Below are 14,828 nucleotides of genomic sequence, written 5' to 3' on the forward strand. Positions count from 1 at the left end.
TAGGATAGGAATTTGTTCCTGGGCTTGGGAACAGGAACTTGTTTGACCCTGCTAGAAAGGTGGAGAACTTGTCCTAGAGGTGGCTGGACTCAGACAACTGACTTCTTACAACAGAAGCTGTTCAGCTTTTGGGAAGGTCCCAGCTCCCCTAGGGCCTGGGACCTTGAACTTCCTTTCTCCCTGTGATTGAATGGAGTCTGAAAACAAAATCATAGTACTTAGCACAAGTTTCTTTTGCTTGTTCCCAACAGACCATATAGCCAGGCTCTTCTCTGACTAGATTGTAACTTAAAATAACCCATTTTACTAATCTGCATTCTGCCACATACCTGTGCTTAGGTACCTTGCCTCCATTCTCCTCACATCTTTCTGGCTGAATCTCTCCTGGCTCTATCCCAGAATCCTTTCTGCCTGCCAGATGTCCTACCTCCTATTTCCTGCCTCAGTTATAGGTCATTAGCTTTTTATTGACAGGTGATGCTTCATATAGACATAAAATTCCTTTTGTAAAGGCTCTGGAGAAATTGAGGAAGGATTGTCAAAGGATATGTCTAACATACCTATTTAGAAAGGTCACTATAAATGTTATATATTTGAAATAGAAAGGGTCTGGAGACAGGTGAGGCTCTTGGAATAACCTAAATGTAAGATAGAATCTACAGTGGTGGTGGAAATGAGTGGAGGGTCACTTTCCTTTGGATCACTGACATTTCCACTGTCTTTACCATTTACTGTAGCTTGGGAGAGGAGGGTCAGTAGCATTCCTACACGCATGATCTATTTAGTTCATCTCGAGGATTTGATAATAGAAATTCTGTGACTGTTTCCTTCAAAATAGTTCTTCGCATGGATTGCTTTATTACGCAGCTGATAAATGTTAAAAGGCTTTGTTTTTGTGGTAATGGGAATCATAGATGGGGCTTCACATAGGCCAGGCAAGTGTTAACAGTGAGCCAAATCCTCAGCCCTCAGATAAGTGTTTCTTAGAACTGCTTTTCCCCATTATCAGTCCGAGTCAGTCAGATTGGAAGTCTTTTTTATAGAGAGATTTGGGTTTTAAGCATGTATTTAATTGATGAGTTAGTTTGAATATCTCTGCCACCCCTAGACACTTTGTACTTTCTATCCTCACCGTGTGGGAGTGTACATGAAAGTGTGAGGATTATTAATAAGAATCGGTTTTGATTTCTAATATCTCTCTGCACTTGCATGCTGCCATCATGGCGCACGTAAATGTCCAGGCTGATGTCTTCAAGAGCATCAACAGGGTTGAGAACAAATGTCAGGTCCTTATCAGACCATGTGCCAAAGTGATACATAGTCCAGTTTCTTTTCTTTTTCTTTTTTTGTAATTTTGAGACAGGGTTTTTCTGGGTAGCACTGATTGTCCTGAAACTTATTCTGTAGACCAGGCTGGCCTTGAACTCACAGATCTGCCTGCATCTGCCTTTCATGCAGTGGGATTAAGAACGTGCACCACCACTGTCAGACCATAGTCGATTTCTGTCATGATGAAATGTGGTTACATTGGTGAATTTGAAATCATTGATGATTTCAGAGCAAGAAAATTCACTGTGTACAGGCAGGAAAAATAAATGTGGAGTGGTTAGTCCCAGATTTGAGTAGTGCTAAGATCTATAAAAATAGTAGAAGAGTTTGTTCCCATCCTAACAGTTTGGTGTCATGGTCCTTGAAGAAGCAGGATGAAAACATAGGAGAAAAATCTTGGGTTCCTTTTCTAGACATGTAAAACATAAGTAAGAAGCCTCAGGGGGAGGGGTGAGAGAATTCAGGCTTTTTTTTTTTTCTTCAGTGTTTTGAGACAGGGATTCTCTATGTGTAGCGCTGGCAGTCATGGAACTCAATTTATAGACCAGGCTGGCCTCCAACTCAGAATCACTTGCTTCTGCTTCCTGAGTGCTGGAATTAAAGGCATGTGCCACCATGCGTAGCCAGTATTGAGTTTTATAGATGAAGTATATATTTGAGCCAGAGATGAAGAAGTATGCCCAGGATCTCAGCATGTGAAAGGCGGCATGAGGATCAGGAGTTGAGAGCCAGTCAAGCTACATGATGTGGCCATTCTGGGCTAGAGACCCTTTCTTAACTCTCCCATTCCCAATAAAAAGGCCTGTTTGTCATCTTTAAGGAAGCGATCAGATATAAGAGAACACCCCTATGGGCTGGAGAGGTGAATGCTCTGAGTTTGGTTCCTAGCACTCCTGTTGAGTGTTTCATAACCTCTTCTGGCTTCCTCAGATCCTCAAACATGTGGTATTTACTTTGAAAGACTATATATGTTATATATATATATCACCCATAAATAGAAATAATAAGAATAATTTTTATTTATTTTTAGACAGTTTCTTTATACAGCCCTGCTTGTTGGGACTGTGCTTTGTCGTCCAGGCTGGTCTCAGACTTACAGAGATCTGTCTGACCTACCTCCTTGAGTGCTGGGATTAAAGGTGTGCACCATTACACCTGACATAAAAATTAATAATAATAATAGACAAACCACATCACTGTATTGTGGATTCTATCTTCAGAGTGTCCTCATGTCAGTAAAATTGATTAATTTTTGTTGGTTTGTAGAGTTGCTTCTACTTAAACTGCTACTGTCAATTAAAATGGAGTCATTACGACTTTTAATGTTTATTTTGAAACAGGATCTTTCAGTGTATCCCAATCTGGTTTCAAACTCATGATTCTACCACTTTGGCCTTTTAAGTGCTGGAATTATAAGAATACAGTTAGAGCCTGACTTTCAAAACTTCTGTGGGGAAATTATTTATTGTTTTCATGCTTTTTGTTTAATTCTAGCCAAGATATTTACTGAAATTTGAACAAATTTATCTCTCCAAACCTACTCATTGGGAAAGAGATGGTGCTCCTTCACCAATGATGCCTAATGAAGCCAGATTAAGAAATCTCACGTAAGATATGCTTTTTCATTGTTAGCACCTGATATTGAATAAAATTAAGAAAGTTAATTAAAATAGCTAGTTATTTTAGCAAATAACCATGGCAGTTCTGATCCACTTTTCTTTGCAGGTACTCGGCTCCGCTTTATGTTGACATAACGAAGACGGTCATTAAAGAAGGTGAAGAGCAGCTGCAGACTCAGCATCAGAAAACTTTCATAGGGAAAATCCCCATTATGCTGCGCTCCACCTACTGCCTGCTGAACGGCCTAACAGATCGTGACCTGTGTGAGCTGAACGAGTGTCCTTTGGATCCTGGGGGCTATTTTATTATCAATGGATCAGAAAAGGTATAGTGGTATTTAACACAACACTAAAAGAGGTGAAATGAAAAGATGTACATTCTCGGGCTGGAGACGGTTCAGAGGATAAGAGTACACGCTGCTCCTGCAGAGGGTCAGAAGTTGGTTCTCAGGACCTCCACCTGTAACTTCACTTCTAGGGCATCTAATGCCTCGTTCTGGCCTCCATGGCTACCTTACACAACACACACACACACACACTGCCACGGACCGGCCCAGTCGGGCTCCCGTCGTCCGCAGGAGAACAAGGCTTTAGACAGGAAGACACGGTTTCAGCGAAGAATTGACAGACAGAGACACCTTGATGGTTTTGACTCTGCTGCAACTTTATTGAAATCAAGCTAGTATTTTTATAATGATTTCACAAAAGGCACCTTAAAATTGGCATACTTCCCAGAACATTCAGACTTTTACCAAGAATACAAAGTTTACATTTTAACTCAAAATGCAGTCAAACATAAAGCAGTACCCAGGAATAATCTTTGCCTAAAAACTTTTTGATCAGAGCAAACAAAGGAAAAGAAACCTCAAATATAGTTTCATTATTGCTAACCAATGAAGAGGAAAGTCAGGAGCTAAGTCAGATGACTGCCAAAGTCCCTCTCTATATCAAAATCTACACCTTTGTTAACCCTCCTCCCATATGTCCTGCCCAAGATTTATGATCTTCCTTAGGAACAAGGCACTGAAGGGAGGGGGAAACTCCCGCCAGCTGCACCTCTCATGCTATTATTTCTTAAGAAAGAGCCTATTATTATTTTACTATTCTTAATGCCTATTAATACTAAATCTAATTCATTACTTTTCTTAAACTTATTTTTATTAAAGCCTTTAACAATCTACTAATAATAAATTTCTTTAAGTTAGTTGTGCTGTTTCAGGTGTCACAGAGAAAGATCAAAGAATTCATTATTCCAGCCCCAGAGCCACAACTGAAGAAGCGTAGAAATCTCAGAACACGTCTCTTTTCCAAGTGGGATGAGTTTGCCAGGGACCTTCCAGGGGGCATTATTTCCGGGGAAATCATATCCCCTGCCCTGTAGCTTATGCTACTATGGCGACACTGGCGTGGGTGTGGCAACACACACAAAATGAATCTATATAAAAAGAAAGTATACATTCCTACAGATAACCTGAAAGTGACAGTTGAGTTATTTAAGGTGTGACACCTAAACTTTGATGAACTAAAAGTTTTATGAAGTTGTACATAATACACACTAGAAATATGCCGGTTGTTGAAGCTTGTATATTTCTGTTGAATATGAGCCTGTATGACCCGTATAAATAAATAACTATGCAGGTTTTGCTTCTTGGTACTTCAATGACCTTCTGGGTTTTTCAGCTAGAACTTTTTTTTTTTTCAAACTGCCTATAGGTTCTGATAGCTCAAGAGAAAATGGCAACAAACACAGTCTATGTGTTTGCCAAAAAGGATTCCAAGTATGCCTATACAGGAGAATGCCGATCGTGCCTAGAGAATTCTTCCCGGCCCACCAGTACTATATGGGTTAGCATGCTGGCGAGAGGAGGACAGGTATGGTATGGTTGGGGACATGTGATTTGGGGCATTCTTCTTTGTTTTATTTACTTATTTATTATTGTACTGAGGTTTGAACCTAGAGCCTTACTCTGTCGCTGAGTTACAGCCCCAGTTCTGTCTCATTTCTTGTTTTATATATTTTTAAGGTATGATTTTTTTTTTCTTTTTTTCTTTTTAAAGTTAGGATTTCTCTGTGTAATCATGTCTGTCCTAGAACTTACTCTGTAGATCAAACTGGTCTCAAACTCAGAGATCCACCTACCTCTGCCTCCCAAGTTCTGGGGTTAAAGGTGTGTATCACCACCGATTGGCCTTTTTGATTTTTTTTCTGGAGCCAGGATCTCACTAGGTAACTTCAGTTGTTCTGGAACTTACTTGTGGACCAGGCTACCCCCAAAATGTGCTGGAATTAAAAGGTGTGTGCCATTGTGCCCAAGTCATATTTGTTTTTAGGTGTGTCTGTATGTGGTTGTGTGCATTGAGTGCAGTTGCTCTAAGAGGCCAGAGGCATCTCCTTGGAGCTGTAGTTTCAGGCGTTTATGAGCTTCCCAGTGTGGGTGCTGGAAATTGAAGTCAGTTGTTTGCAAGAACAGTACATGCTTTTAACCCCTGAATCTTGTCTCCATCTCCATCAGACTTCCTTTTTTGGAGGGGAAGAGGTGCCATTTCAAGACAGGATTTGTCTCTGTAGCTTTGGCTGTCCTGGAACTCACTCTGTCCTGGTCAGGCTGGCCTTGAACTTGCGATTCACTTGCCTCTTTTTCCTGAGGGCTAGGATCAAAGATGTGCACCACCACCACCAAGTCTGTCTCTGCTTCCCCATTGTGGAGATTACCAGTAGAAGCTACCACACATAACTTACTGTTATTATTTTTGAAATTTGTATTTTGCCTATATGTGTACCCGCACAATTTGGCAGATATGGGCTCATAGAGGCCAGAAGAGGGTGTTAGATCCCCTGAGACTGGAGTTACAGATGGTTGTGAGCTGCCATGTGGGTGCTGAGACTCAAACCTGGGTCCCCTGAAAGAGCAGCCAGGGCTCTTACCCCACTCACAGTGTGTTATGTGGATCTGGAGGTGGAACTCAGGCCCCATGCTCCATATAGCTTATAATTTATTGACTGAGGCTTCTCCTCAGTCTGTTGAAGTGTAATTTAAAATAGATTTGATTTATTTTATTATGTGCATGGGTGCTTTGCCTGCATGTGTGTCTCTGTGCTACATGATTACCTGGTGTCCAGGGAGACTGGAAGAGGTCATTGGAACTCCTGGAACTGGAGTTAAAGATGGATGTGATCTGCCATGTGGGAGCTGGGACTTGTACCTGAGTCCTCTGGTAGAACAGCCAACAGCCAGTGCTCTTATCTGCAGAGTCCTCTCTCCAGCCACTAAAAACAATTTAAAAATATTTATCCTGTATGTGTACATGATGATGGGGCAAGGGACATGTGTCACAGCATGTATGTAGATGCCAGAGGACAACTTTGTGGGGTCGGCTTTTTTCTTTCTCCTTTTTCTGCATTCTCATCACTGAACTCTGGTCTCTAGCTACTGTGGCAAATGTCTTTACTACCTGATAAAATAATGATAAAAATAAAATAATGGAATGCTAGATGCTCAAGTGGAAACACCCGGATAGCAGTTGAGAAATGAAGGCTGAAGGTGTAGCTTAGAGCTCCTTAGCTTTCAGTGGAAAGTGTCCTGAAGTGGGAGAGGGAAATGACAGTGGAATCATGATTGAAATTATGAGGTCAAGGAGGTAGAGCAAATTTGAAGCAGAGCAATATGGCTAAAACTGAGAAACCATGACTGCTAGCGTGGATTTGTATGTATATAGTTCAAGAGGAAGAAACGAGAAGAGATTCTTGCATATGAGAGGCTGTTAGTTTAGAAACTGTCCAAATAGATAAGCTCTGATTTCATTTACTTTCATTCTGTTCTTACCTTTCCTTGTATTTGCCTTTCCATACTCCTTTTCTTTTTAACCTAACCTATTTTGGGAAAGGTGGTCCTGGTGGTCTAGGAACTTAGAGGTCTGACTCTCTCCGCCTCTGGGGTACTGGGATTTAAGATTTATAGAATGACCACCACTCTGTATTTCTTTTTAAGGTTTATTTTTATTATGTATGTAAGTGTTTCGTCTGTTGTGTATGTGTATGTACCATGTGCATTCCTAGTAGTTTTGGAGATCAGAAGAGGGCTTTGGATCTGTTAGAACTGAGGTTGATGATTGTGAGCTGCCATGTGGGTGCTGGGAGCTGAACATGTGTTCTTTACAGGAGCAGCAGTGCTCTAACCATTGAGACATTTCTCCAGGTGCTACCCACAATCTGCTTATTCTTCCCCTCCTACTGTGGGCAGGGATGGCACCCAACAGTCGTTTCCAAATGTGGTATTTGGTAATTCTTGGAGAATCTTGGCAAGCAGATAGTAGAGAATGACCAGGTTGTCCGTAAGTCAGTAAACCCGCTGGGTGTGATGTTGCACTTTTAATCTCTCTCCAGGGGCAGAAGCAAGTATGTCAGTGTGAGTTCTAGGCCAGCCCGGCTACATAGTGAGAGCCTATCTCAAACTAAAAACAGAATGTAGTAAGGCTGTTTCAGTGGTTTTTAAAAGAAGCTGTAGGATAATGGACAGACATGCTTTTTTTGAAATAGATAGCATATATACTAAGTGGGCCATTTGATACTTTGGTGTTTCTCTGAGCTCTTACATGTTTATGTTCTGATATCACTTTTTCTAGGGTGCAAAGAAGAGTGCTATTGGCCAGCGCATCGTGGCAACTTTACCATACATCAAGCAAGAAGTTCCCATCATAATTGTGTTCAGGGCATTAGGCTTTGTGTCTGATAGAGATATTTTAGAACATATCATTTATGACTTTGAAGATCCAGAGATGATGGAAATGGTAATGAGAAAGCAAATGCATGTTTCCTGTTATAAGACACTTATAAGATGATGATTGTTGCCAACCTTAAAGCAGCAGAAATGCTCTTCAGAGCAATTTACCTGTCGTTTACTGTGGAGTGAGAGCTTAGCTCAGCTCAGCTCTTTCCTGTCTCTGAGACAGGAAAAGTGGAAGCAGCTGGGGTTCATGACAGCAGTGTGAAGAAGCAGCAGTGAGGAGAACCATGAAAGCATGCCAATCTGCTGCAATTTAGTAAAAATGGAATAGTTGATAGCTGTTTTTTTTTTTTTTTTTTTTAAACTTTATTTGAAAGAATTTCTAACTTTCAGGAAAATTGAAAGAATAGTATTAGAACTTTTTGGCAGTCTTTTCTCAGATCCAGGTGGGTTTATCACATTTTCTCTGTCTTATTTTTTTTTTCTGGGTCGTTTGGGGATAAGTTGTAGATGTCACGCTTGTTTAGTGCAGTGTTGATTTCCTAGGAACCAGAACATTCATTGATAGAATCATAGTATAATTATTAAAATCAAATTAAAAAATCAGGCTGGCAAGATGGCTCAGCGGCTAGAAGCTCTTTCCACACCAACCTAGCGCCTCAGTTCAGTTACCAGATCCCATGGAAAGGGGATTGGAGACAACCAGGGCCACAACAGGCTACGGCACACACAGCATACACACCACACACATCAATAGGAATCACTGTAGGGCAGCAAGATGGCTCAGGAAGTACAGGTGCCTGCCACCAAACCTGTCTCAGGGAAGTAAGAGACCTGACTTGGCTTAAGTATGTTGGTTTCTGAAAATTATTGTTTGTTCTTTTAGTTCTTATGAAGTATAGACTGATTGTGAATCCAACATTCACTGTACAAGAAGGCATAATTTTTAATCTTCTGAAAGTACATTTTAGTTAACACCTTTTTGAAACCCAATCCTATTCGCCTTAACCAAATAGCTTTGTAATAACAGTGGTACCAGGTTCCCTTTACAAAATATTTCTTGACCCACCATACATCTGTGGGATTTTTGTTGTTATTTGTTTGAGGCAAGGTCTCACTTTTTAGCTCAGGCTATTCTACATCTTACTGTACCAGGCTAGCAGTCTTCTGATTCTGACTGTCGAGTGCTGGGATTGCAGGCATATATACACCATGGTCTTGACTGGTCTGTTTGGCCTTTTTCTGACCTTGGGTACCATGATTAATATTTGGATGTTTAAAAATTGTGGATGAATGAGAGAAAACACTTAACGCACACTCTATAAAAGCATCCACATGTATGTTAAGGTACATGACTGAGGAGTAATTACAGATGCCAAGCTTCTTATTCTTATGTCTGATTTCTTATGCCCACTGTTGTATATAATTAGAAATTGAGAATTTTAAAATTGGAATAGAACTTAGGAAAAGGTTTTGTTGGGCACTGGGGGTACTAGGGTTTAAACCTCGGTCTACACAAGTTCTCAGACATTGAGTTATAGCCCTAGCAAGAATTATTTTATCCTTTCCTAGATGGGGACACTATCGACTTGATTACTCAGAGGACATAGATAGTGGCAGGAGCAGATACAGGTCTGTTTAACAATGCAGTTTTGAAACAGTCTGCTTTTCAGGATAGCGAGTGATTTCATTGGTAGGTTAAATGTTTTTCTTCCTCCAAACACTGAAATGAAAAGCATTTCTAGCCCAGTAAATTTTAATTGCACCATGTAACTTGCACCAAGTATATTTGAAATATACAAAAGAAACGTCTTATTTTTGGCTTTTAAAGTGTTGGTCATTAAAATATAAAAAACCATACTACTTTGAAAATAGTGGAATTATTTGTATTTTTCTTGAAAGTGAAATTGCTCACAATGGGTGGACTTGACAGATACCTGAATATCTGAGTTGCCTTCTAGGTCTAGAGTGTTGAGATTCCTTAATTTCCTAAAAATAAGTCAGAGTAACTTTGCATGTTACTCAAATTAGTTTAGGGAAAAATTTAAATTTGAAAAACTTAATGTAGACTATTTGTTAGGTTAAACCATCTCTCGATGAAGCCTTTGTCATCCAAGAACAGAATGTTGCCTTAAACTTCATCGGTTCAAGAGGGGCAAAGCCTGGTGTCACTAAGGAGAAAAGAATTAAATATGCAAAAGAAGTCTTACAGAAAGAAATGCTCCCTCATGTTGGTGTCAGTGATTTCTGTGAGACCAAAAAGGCCTATTTCTTGGGGTAAGTTAAATTAAATTTTACTGATTGAAGGTCTTTGTGAAAAAGTTAAATTGAGATAAAGTATCTTTCTTAAAGCTAAGAATGTTATAAGTTGTGTTTTGGGATATGTTAAAAGCCAAAAAACCAAGTGTTTTCATTTTCTTTTTTAGGTATATGGTTCATAGGTTACTTCTAGCAGCTTTGGGTAGAAGAGAACTGGATGACAGAGATCACTATGGAAACAAGAGATTGGATCTTGCTGGGCCTCTGCTTGCATTCTTATTTAGAGGGTAAGGAGTTACAGAGTGACACAGAAGAGAGAACTCATTACTTCCTTTATGGTGGCTCTTCCTTAGTGCCCCAGAGTGGCCACCGTGGTCTGCCTATGCATGGTTCTGGGGATTTAAGCTCATGTCCTATGCTTTCACAGTGGATATGTTATTGACTGATCCATTTCCTCAGCTCCCTAGATTAGTTTATGTTATCCTTTTTTGGTCATTGCCTCACTAAAGATTTTTTTCTTTAAGCATGTTATCTTAATTGTTCTCAAGTACATGTGTTTTTATATAGGATATATAAACCTAAAAAGACTGGTAATAACTTAGGTTGCCATGGCCTTTTTTGTGGGTGGTATTGTCTTTGTTGAAAATGCATGCTTTTGTTAGACTTTTCTGTGTTTATAATAACAATATTGTATTCAACAGCATGTTTAAGAATTTGCTGAAAGAAGTACGAATTTATGCACAGAAGTTTATTGATCGTGGAAAAGACTTTAATTTGGAGCTGGCAATTAAAACAAGGATCATATCTGATGGGCTAAAATACTCTTTAGCCACTGGGAACTGGGGTGACCAGAAGAAAGCTCATCAGGCCAGGGCTGGAGTGTCTCAGGTGAGGTGGCCACTGTGCTCTGCATTTATAAGGAAGAGTTACAGGGCCAGCACAACTCTTCATTTTATTGAACACAGTGATTTTTTTTTTTCTTTTCCCCTTGGTCAGATGTAAAAATCACTAGGGGTTTTTGAATTATGAAACAAAGTTTCTCCTAAATTATTCAAGAGAGTCAAGTTTTTGGCTTGCATTTAGAAACTCAAGATAATAAACTAGAATAGTAATTTGTGATGTGTGAAAATCTGGAACCAGTGACATTTAATAGGTCATGGAAATAACAGGGTTTTGATACACAGCTCAGGCTGGCCTCAAACTAGTGTTCTTATGCCTCAGCCTCCACGGTCTTGGGATTACAGTTTGTGCTGGCAAAATTTTTGTCTCAAGCTGCATTTTAGAAACTAACCCATAAAATTTCTAGGCATGCCCTTTATTTGTTTAAAAATATATTTTTTAAAGTTGCTGTGGTAGTTCATGCTTATAGTCCTAGTGAGATTGCTTCAAGTTTGAGGCTGGCCTGTGCTGCAGAGTGAGACCCTATGTCAGAAAGACAAAAGTAGTTCTTCTAATACTTCTCTATTTCCTTAGAATATTTTTCTTTTTCCAAGACAGGGTTTCTCTGTGTAGCCCTGGCTGTCCTGAAATTCACACTGAATACCAGATTAGCCTCAAACTCAAGAAATCCAGCTGCCTCTGCCTACCCACCCAGCGCTGAGATTAAAGGTGTGTGCCACCGTCACCCTGCTTTTATTTATTTTCACGTGTGTGTGTGTTCCTGTGCAGCATGTTCATGCAGCTGAACCCAGGAGAGGGCGTTGGGGAGAAAGTGGTGGTCAGCCAGCAAGTAGGTGCTAGGAGTGGAGCCTATATCCTCTGTGGGAGCAGTGCTGAGCCATCTCTCCAGCCCCAAACTTACAATATATGTATATATTTTTGGAGATACTGGAGTTAGAACCTAGGATCTTGTGTATGCTCAGTTCTACCACTGAGCTACACGTACCTCAGCCCTTACTTCTGTAATCACTTACATGGTACCCATTCTCAGGTACAATAATGGGGAATGGGAAAAACGATTGATTTATTTTTAAAGTTTTTGTTTGTTTGTGTTTAATTGAGATTGGGTTTCATATAGTTCAGGCTGGCTTCAGACTTGCTCTGCAAGGCTAAAGGTAAACTTGAGTGTCTACAATTTCAGATCCTTTGCCTCCACCTTCCAAGTACTAGGCTTATCAGCATGTATCTCCATGCCCCTTTATGAGGAACTGGAGATTGAATTCAGAGCCAGATGCAAGTTGGCAAGCACTCTATGTCCTGAGCTACATCCTCTGGGGAAAGCTTTAAGGTTCATCTTTATCTATCTTACGTGATGTGGGATGGACCCTTGGAGGTCAGATGACAGTGAGTGAGAATCTGTTACCCTCTTTGTTGTACAAGGCGTTTGCCTTTTACTCACTGGCCTACCCAGAAACACTGTCAGTAGTCACTGGGCATTAGCTTTTGTAACTAATCAGCTAATTTTAACTATTTTTTGAGATGAGGTCTCCCTACAAGGCTGGGCTGTTCTTGAACTTAGACAGCCCTCTTCCTTTTACTCCCAAGTGTTGGATTGCAGGTATGCACTACTGTGCCTAGTTTGCATATTGTCATAATTTTTAAACTAGCCAGTATTAGTATTTCCTGATTGATTTTGCATTCAGATTCCAAATTTAAGTTTCTGATTCCTAGAAACATAGATGCTTTTTTAAAAAACCCTTGGAAGGCTGGGTGGTGGCACTCAGGAGGCAAAAGCAGGAGGATCTCTGAGTTCGAGGGCAGCCTGGTCTACAGAGCAAGTTCCAGAAAAGCCAGGGCTACACAGAGAAACCCTAAAAACCAACCCCCTCCCCCCCAAAAAAAACAAAACAAAAAAACCTCTGGGAGGCTGCTGAGAGCTAAGTTCCTTTGTAGTTGCTTTTCATTCAGTAAGGGTTATTACTGAGTGCACTTGCAATTCTGGGTTCACAACATGAGTTACTATTATTGCAGTCCTTTAGGGGCTCATCGGCATCTGTTGCGGAAACAGGTTCATCCATATGTAGCTCTTTAGATAGCCCGAGTTACACTATGACTTCAGCTTAGTCAATTGCCATTGGCCCTGTGATGTGCCAGCTACCAGCTCATTAAAGATTGAAAGATGGATAAAGCATGATCCCTATGTCCAGCATTTTACTGTTTACACTTGGTGATAAACATAATTAAAAGAAGGCTGGACAACTCCCTAGGATTTTAAAATCAAGTAGAAGGTTAGGAAAGCTTGTTGGAGAGGTAGCTGAGAATAGTGCTTGGAGGGTTGGCTCTGTAGAAAACTTGAGAAGCATATGTTGGTGGCAGGTGATTGTTGAAGTGGCCTAGGTGAGAAATAATTAGATCATGTTCTCTGTATTTGAAAGTTTCATATAGATGGAATCAGTTTTGAGAAATGCTGAGAAAATAGCTTTTAAAAATATTAAAATTATTTTTATGTATGTATGTATGTATGGGTGTGGGTCTGTGCATGCATGTACCTGTGGCGGGTCAGAAGATGGATTCTCTGGTGCTAGGGTTATAGGCAGCATTGAACCCCGTGAACCAAACTCTGGAAGAGTAGCAAGCATTCTTAACCACTGAACCATCCCTCCAGCCCTACATGTAGATTTAATAATACTGTGTGATTGATTAATTGAATGGTAGAAAACTTCGTAATACATAAAAAATAGAGAGTTCTTTCTAGAAATTGGTCAGATAACTTTTAGTGAGGTGGTAAGAATTCATTAGGCAGAGCAGGGTGAGGAAGAACTTCCGTTCTGTGGTGGTTTTATGGTCCAAGGCATGGGAGAGGCTGTATGACATTGCCAGAGGAGGGCATGAGTGTTCGGGAAACTGTAGGGAAAGGTGTTTTAGAGCATGATTTCTTTAGGAAGTGGTGGTGTGGTTTACTATTTTGTAAATGGTTGAGTGATGAAGATATATCCATTTCAGTAATTCTGGAGACTGAGGAAGAAAGTTTAGGGATACCAGTAACAGTGCAAAGGAAAGGGGCTGTGTAAGTATTTCTTTGCTTAATGTCTTGTAAGTATTTGCAGTTGGTATTTGCATCTGTTAGATTCAGAGGCTTCAGCCCGGAGAAGGTGTTGGGATTTGTACTGACTTAGTGGTGTCAAAAGGGTATGAATTGATAAGCATATACTTTAACATCTATCAGTAGCTAACTTATGTCAACTACCGTTCTAGGGCTAAGAGATAGCAAAGAATAAAATAATTGACAGAAGGAAGTTGGTACCAGATATATAGCTCACTAGGTAAAAAGATTAAAGACAAAGGTACTAAAGGTACTCAGAAGATTATAAAAAACATAACTTCACCTCTCTGTGATAATGTGAATTATGGGGTTTACTCACACTTTAAAGATTTGTTCCTTCTTTTCTAGGTATTAAACCGCCTGACTTTTGCATCTACTCTTTCTCACCTGCGTCGTTTAAATTCACCTATTGGTAGAGATGGCAAGCTAGCAAAGCCAAGACAGTTGCACAATACATTGTGGGGAATGGTGTGTCCTGCTGAGACTCCAGAGGTAATACAATGTAATTAATGCTCAGGTTAAAGTTTGCTAATGAAGACATCAGTTGCTGGAGGCAGGAGTGACATTTTCTTAAGTGGTGTAGCCATAGTTGAAGCGCACATGGGCACATCGTTCTCTAAGCAGCCCTGACGGAACTCACTGGGTCACCCAAAACAAAAAGACAAGTAGTTTCATAGTTGGAAAGAAGAAAGGGATTAATAAGAGTGGGAGGGAGGCAAGAATGGAGAAAGGGGATTGAATAGGATCAAAATTCAGTATGCAGTGGCTGGAGAGGTGGCTCAGAGGTTAAGAACAGGTGATCCAAAGTTCTCTTCTGGCTACTGTGGGCCTTGTACTCTTGTACACCCCCCTCCAAATTAAAAATAAAAACTTAAAAAAAAAAGTGGGTCTTTTCTTTTCTTTTTTTCTTTCTTT

General features: G+C 40.2%; 1 protein-coding gene across 1 annotated transcript in view; it reads left to right on the plus strand.

Moving 5' to 3' along the window:
• The window catches only part of Polr2b (RNA polymerase II subunit B), a 40,133-nt gene that overhangs the window by 7,123 nt on the left and 18,182 nt on the right, over positions 1–14,828 (plus strand). The window contains exons 4-11 of the mRNA XM_021656160.2: positions 2,824–2,936; positions 3,055–3,274; positions 4,662–4,820; positions 7,572–7,736; positions 9,753–9,949; positions 10,099–10,218; positions 10,633–10,819; positions 14,262–14,405. Of these exons, the coding sequence (XP_021511835.1) occupies positions 2,824–2,936; positions 3,055–3,274; positions 4,662–4,820; positions 7,572–7,736; positions 9,753–9,949; positions 10,099–10,218; positions 10,633–10,819; positions 14,262–14,405 (1,305 nt within the window). The remainder of the gene's footprint in view (positions 1–2,823; positions 2,937–3,054; positions 3,275–4,661; positions 4,821–7,571; positions 7,737–9,752; positions 9,950–10,098; positions 10,219–10,632; positions 10,820–14,261; positions 14,406–14,828) is intronic.

Source organism: Meriones unguiculatus, chromosome 3 (assembly GCF_030254825.1).
Source record: "Meriones unguiculatus strain TT.TT164.6M chromosome 3, Bangor_MerUng_6.1, whole genome shotgun sequence".
Lineage (NCBI taxonomy): Eukaryota > Metazoa > Chordata > Mammalia > Rodentia > Muridae > Meriones > Meriones unguiculatus.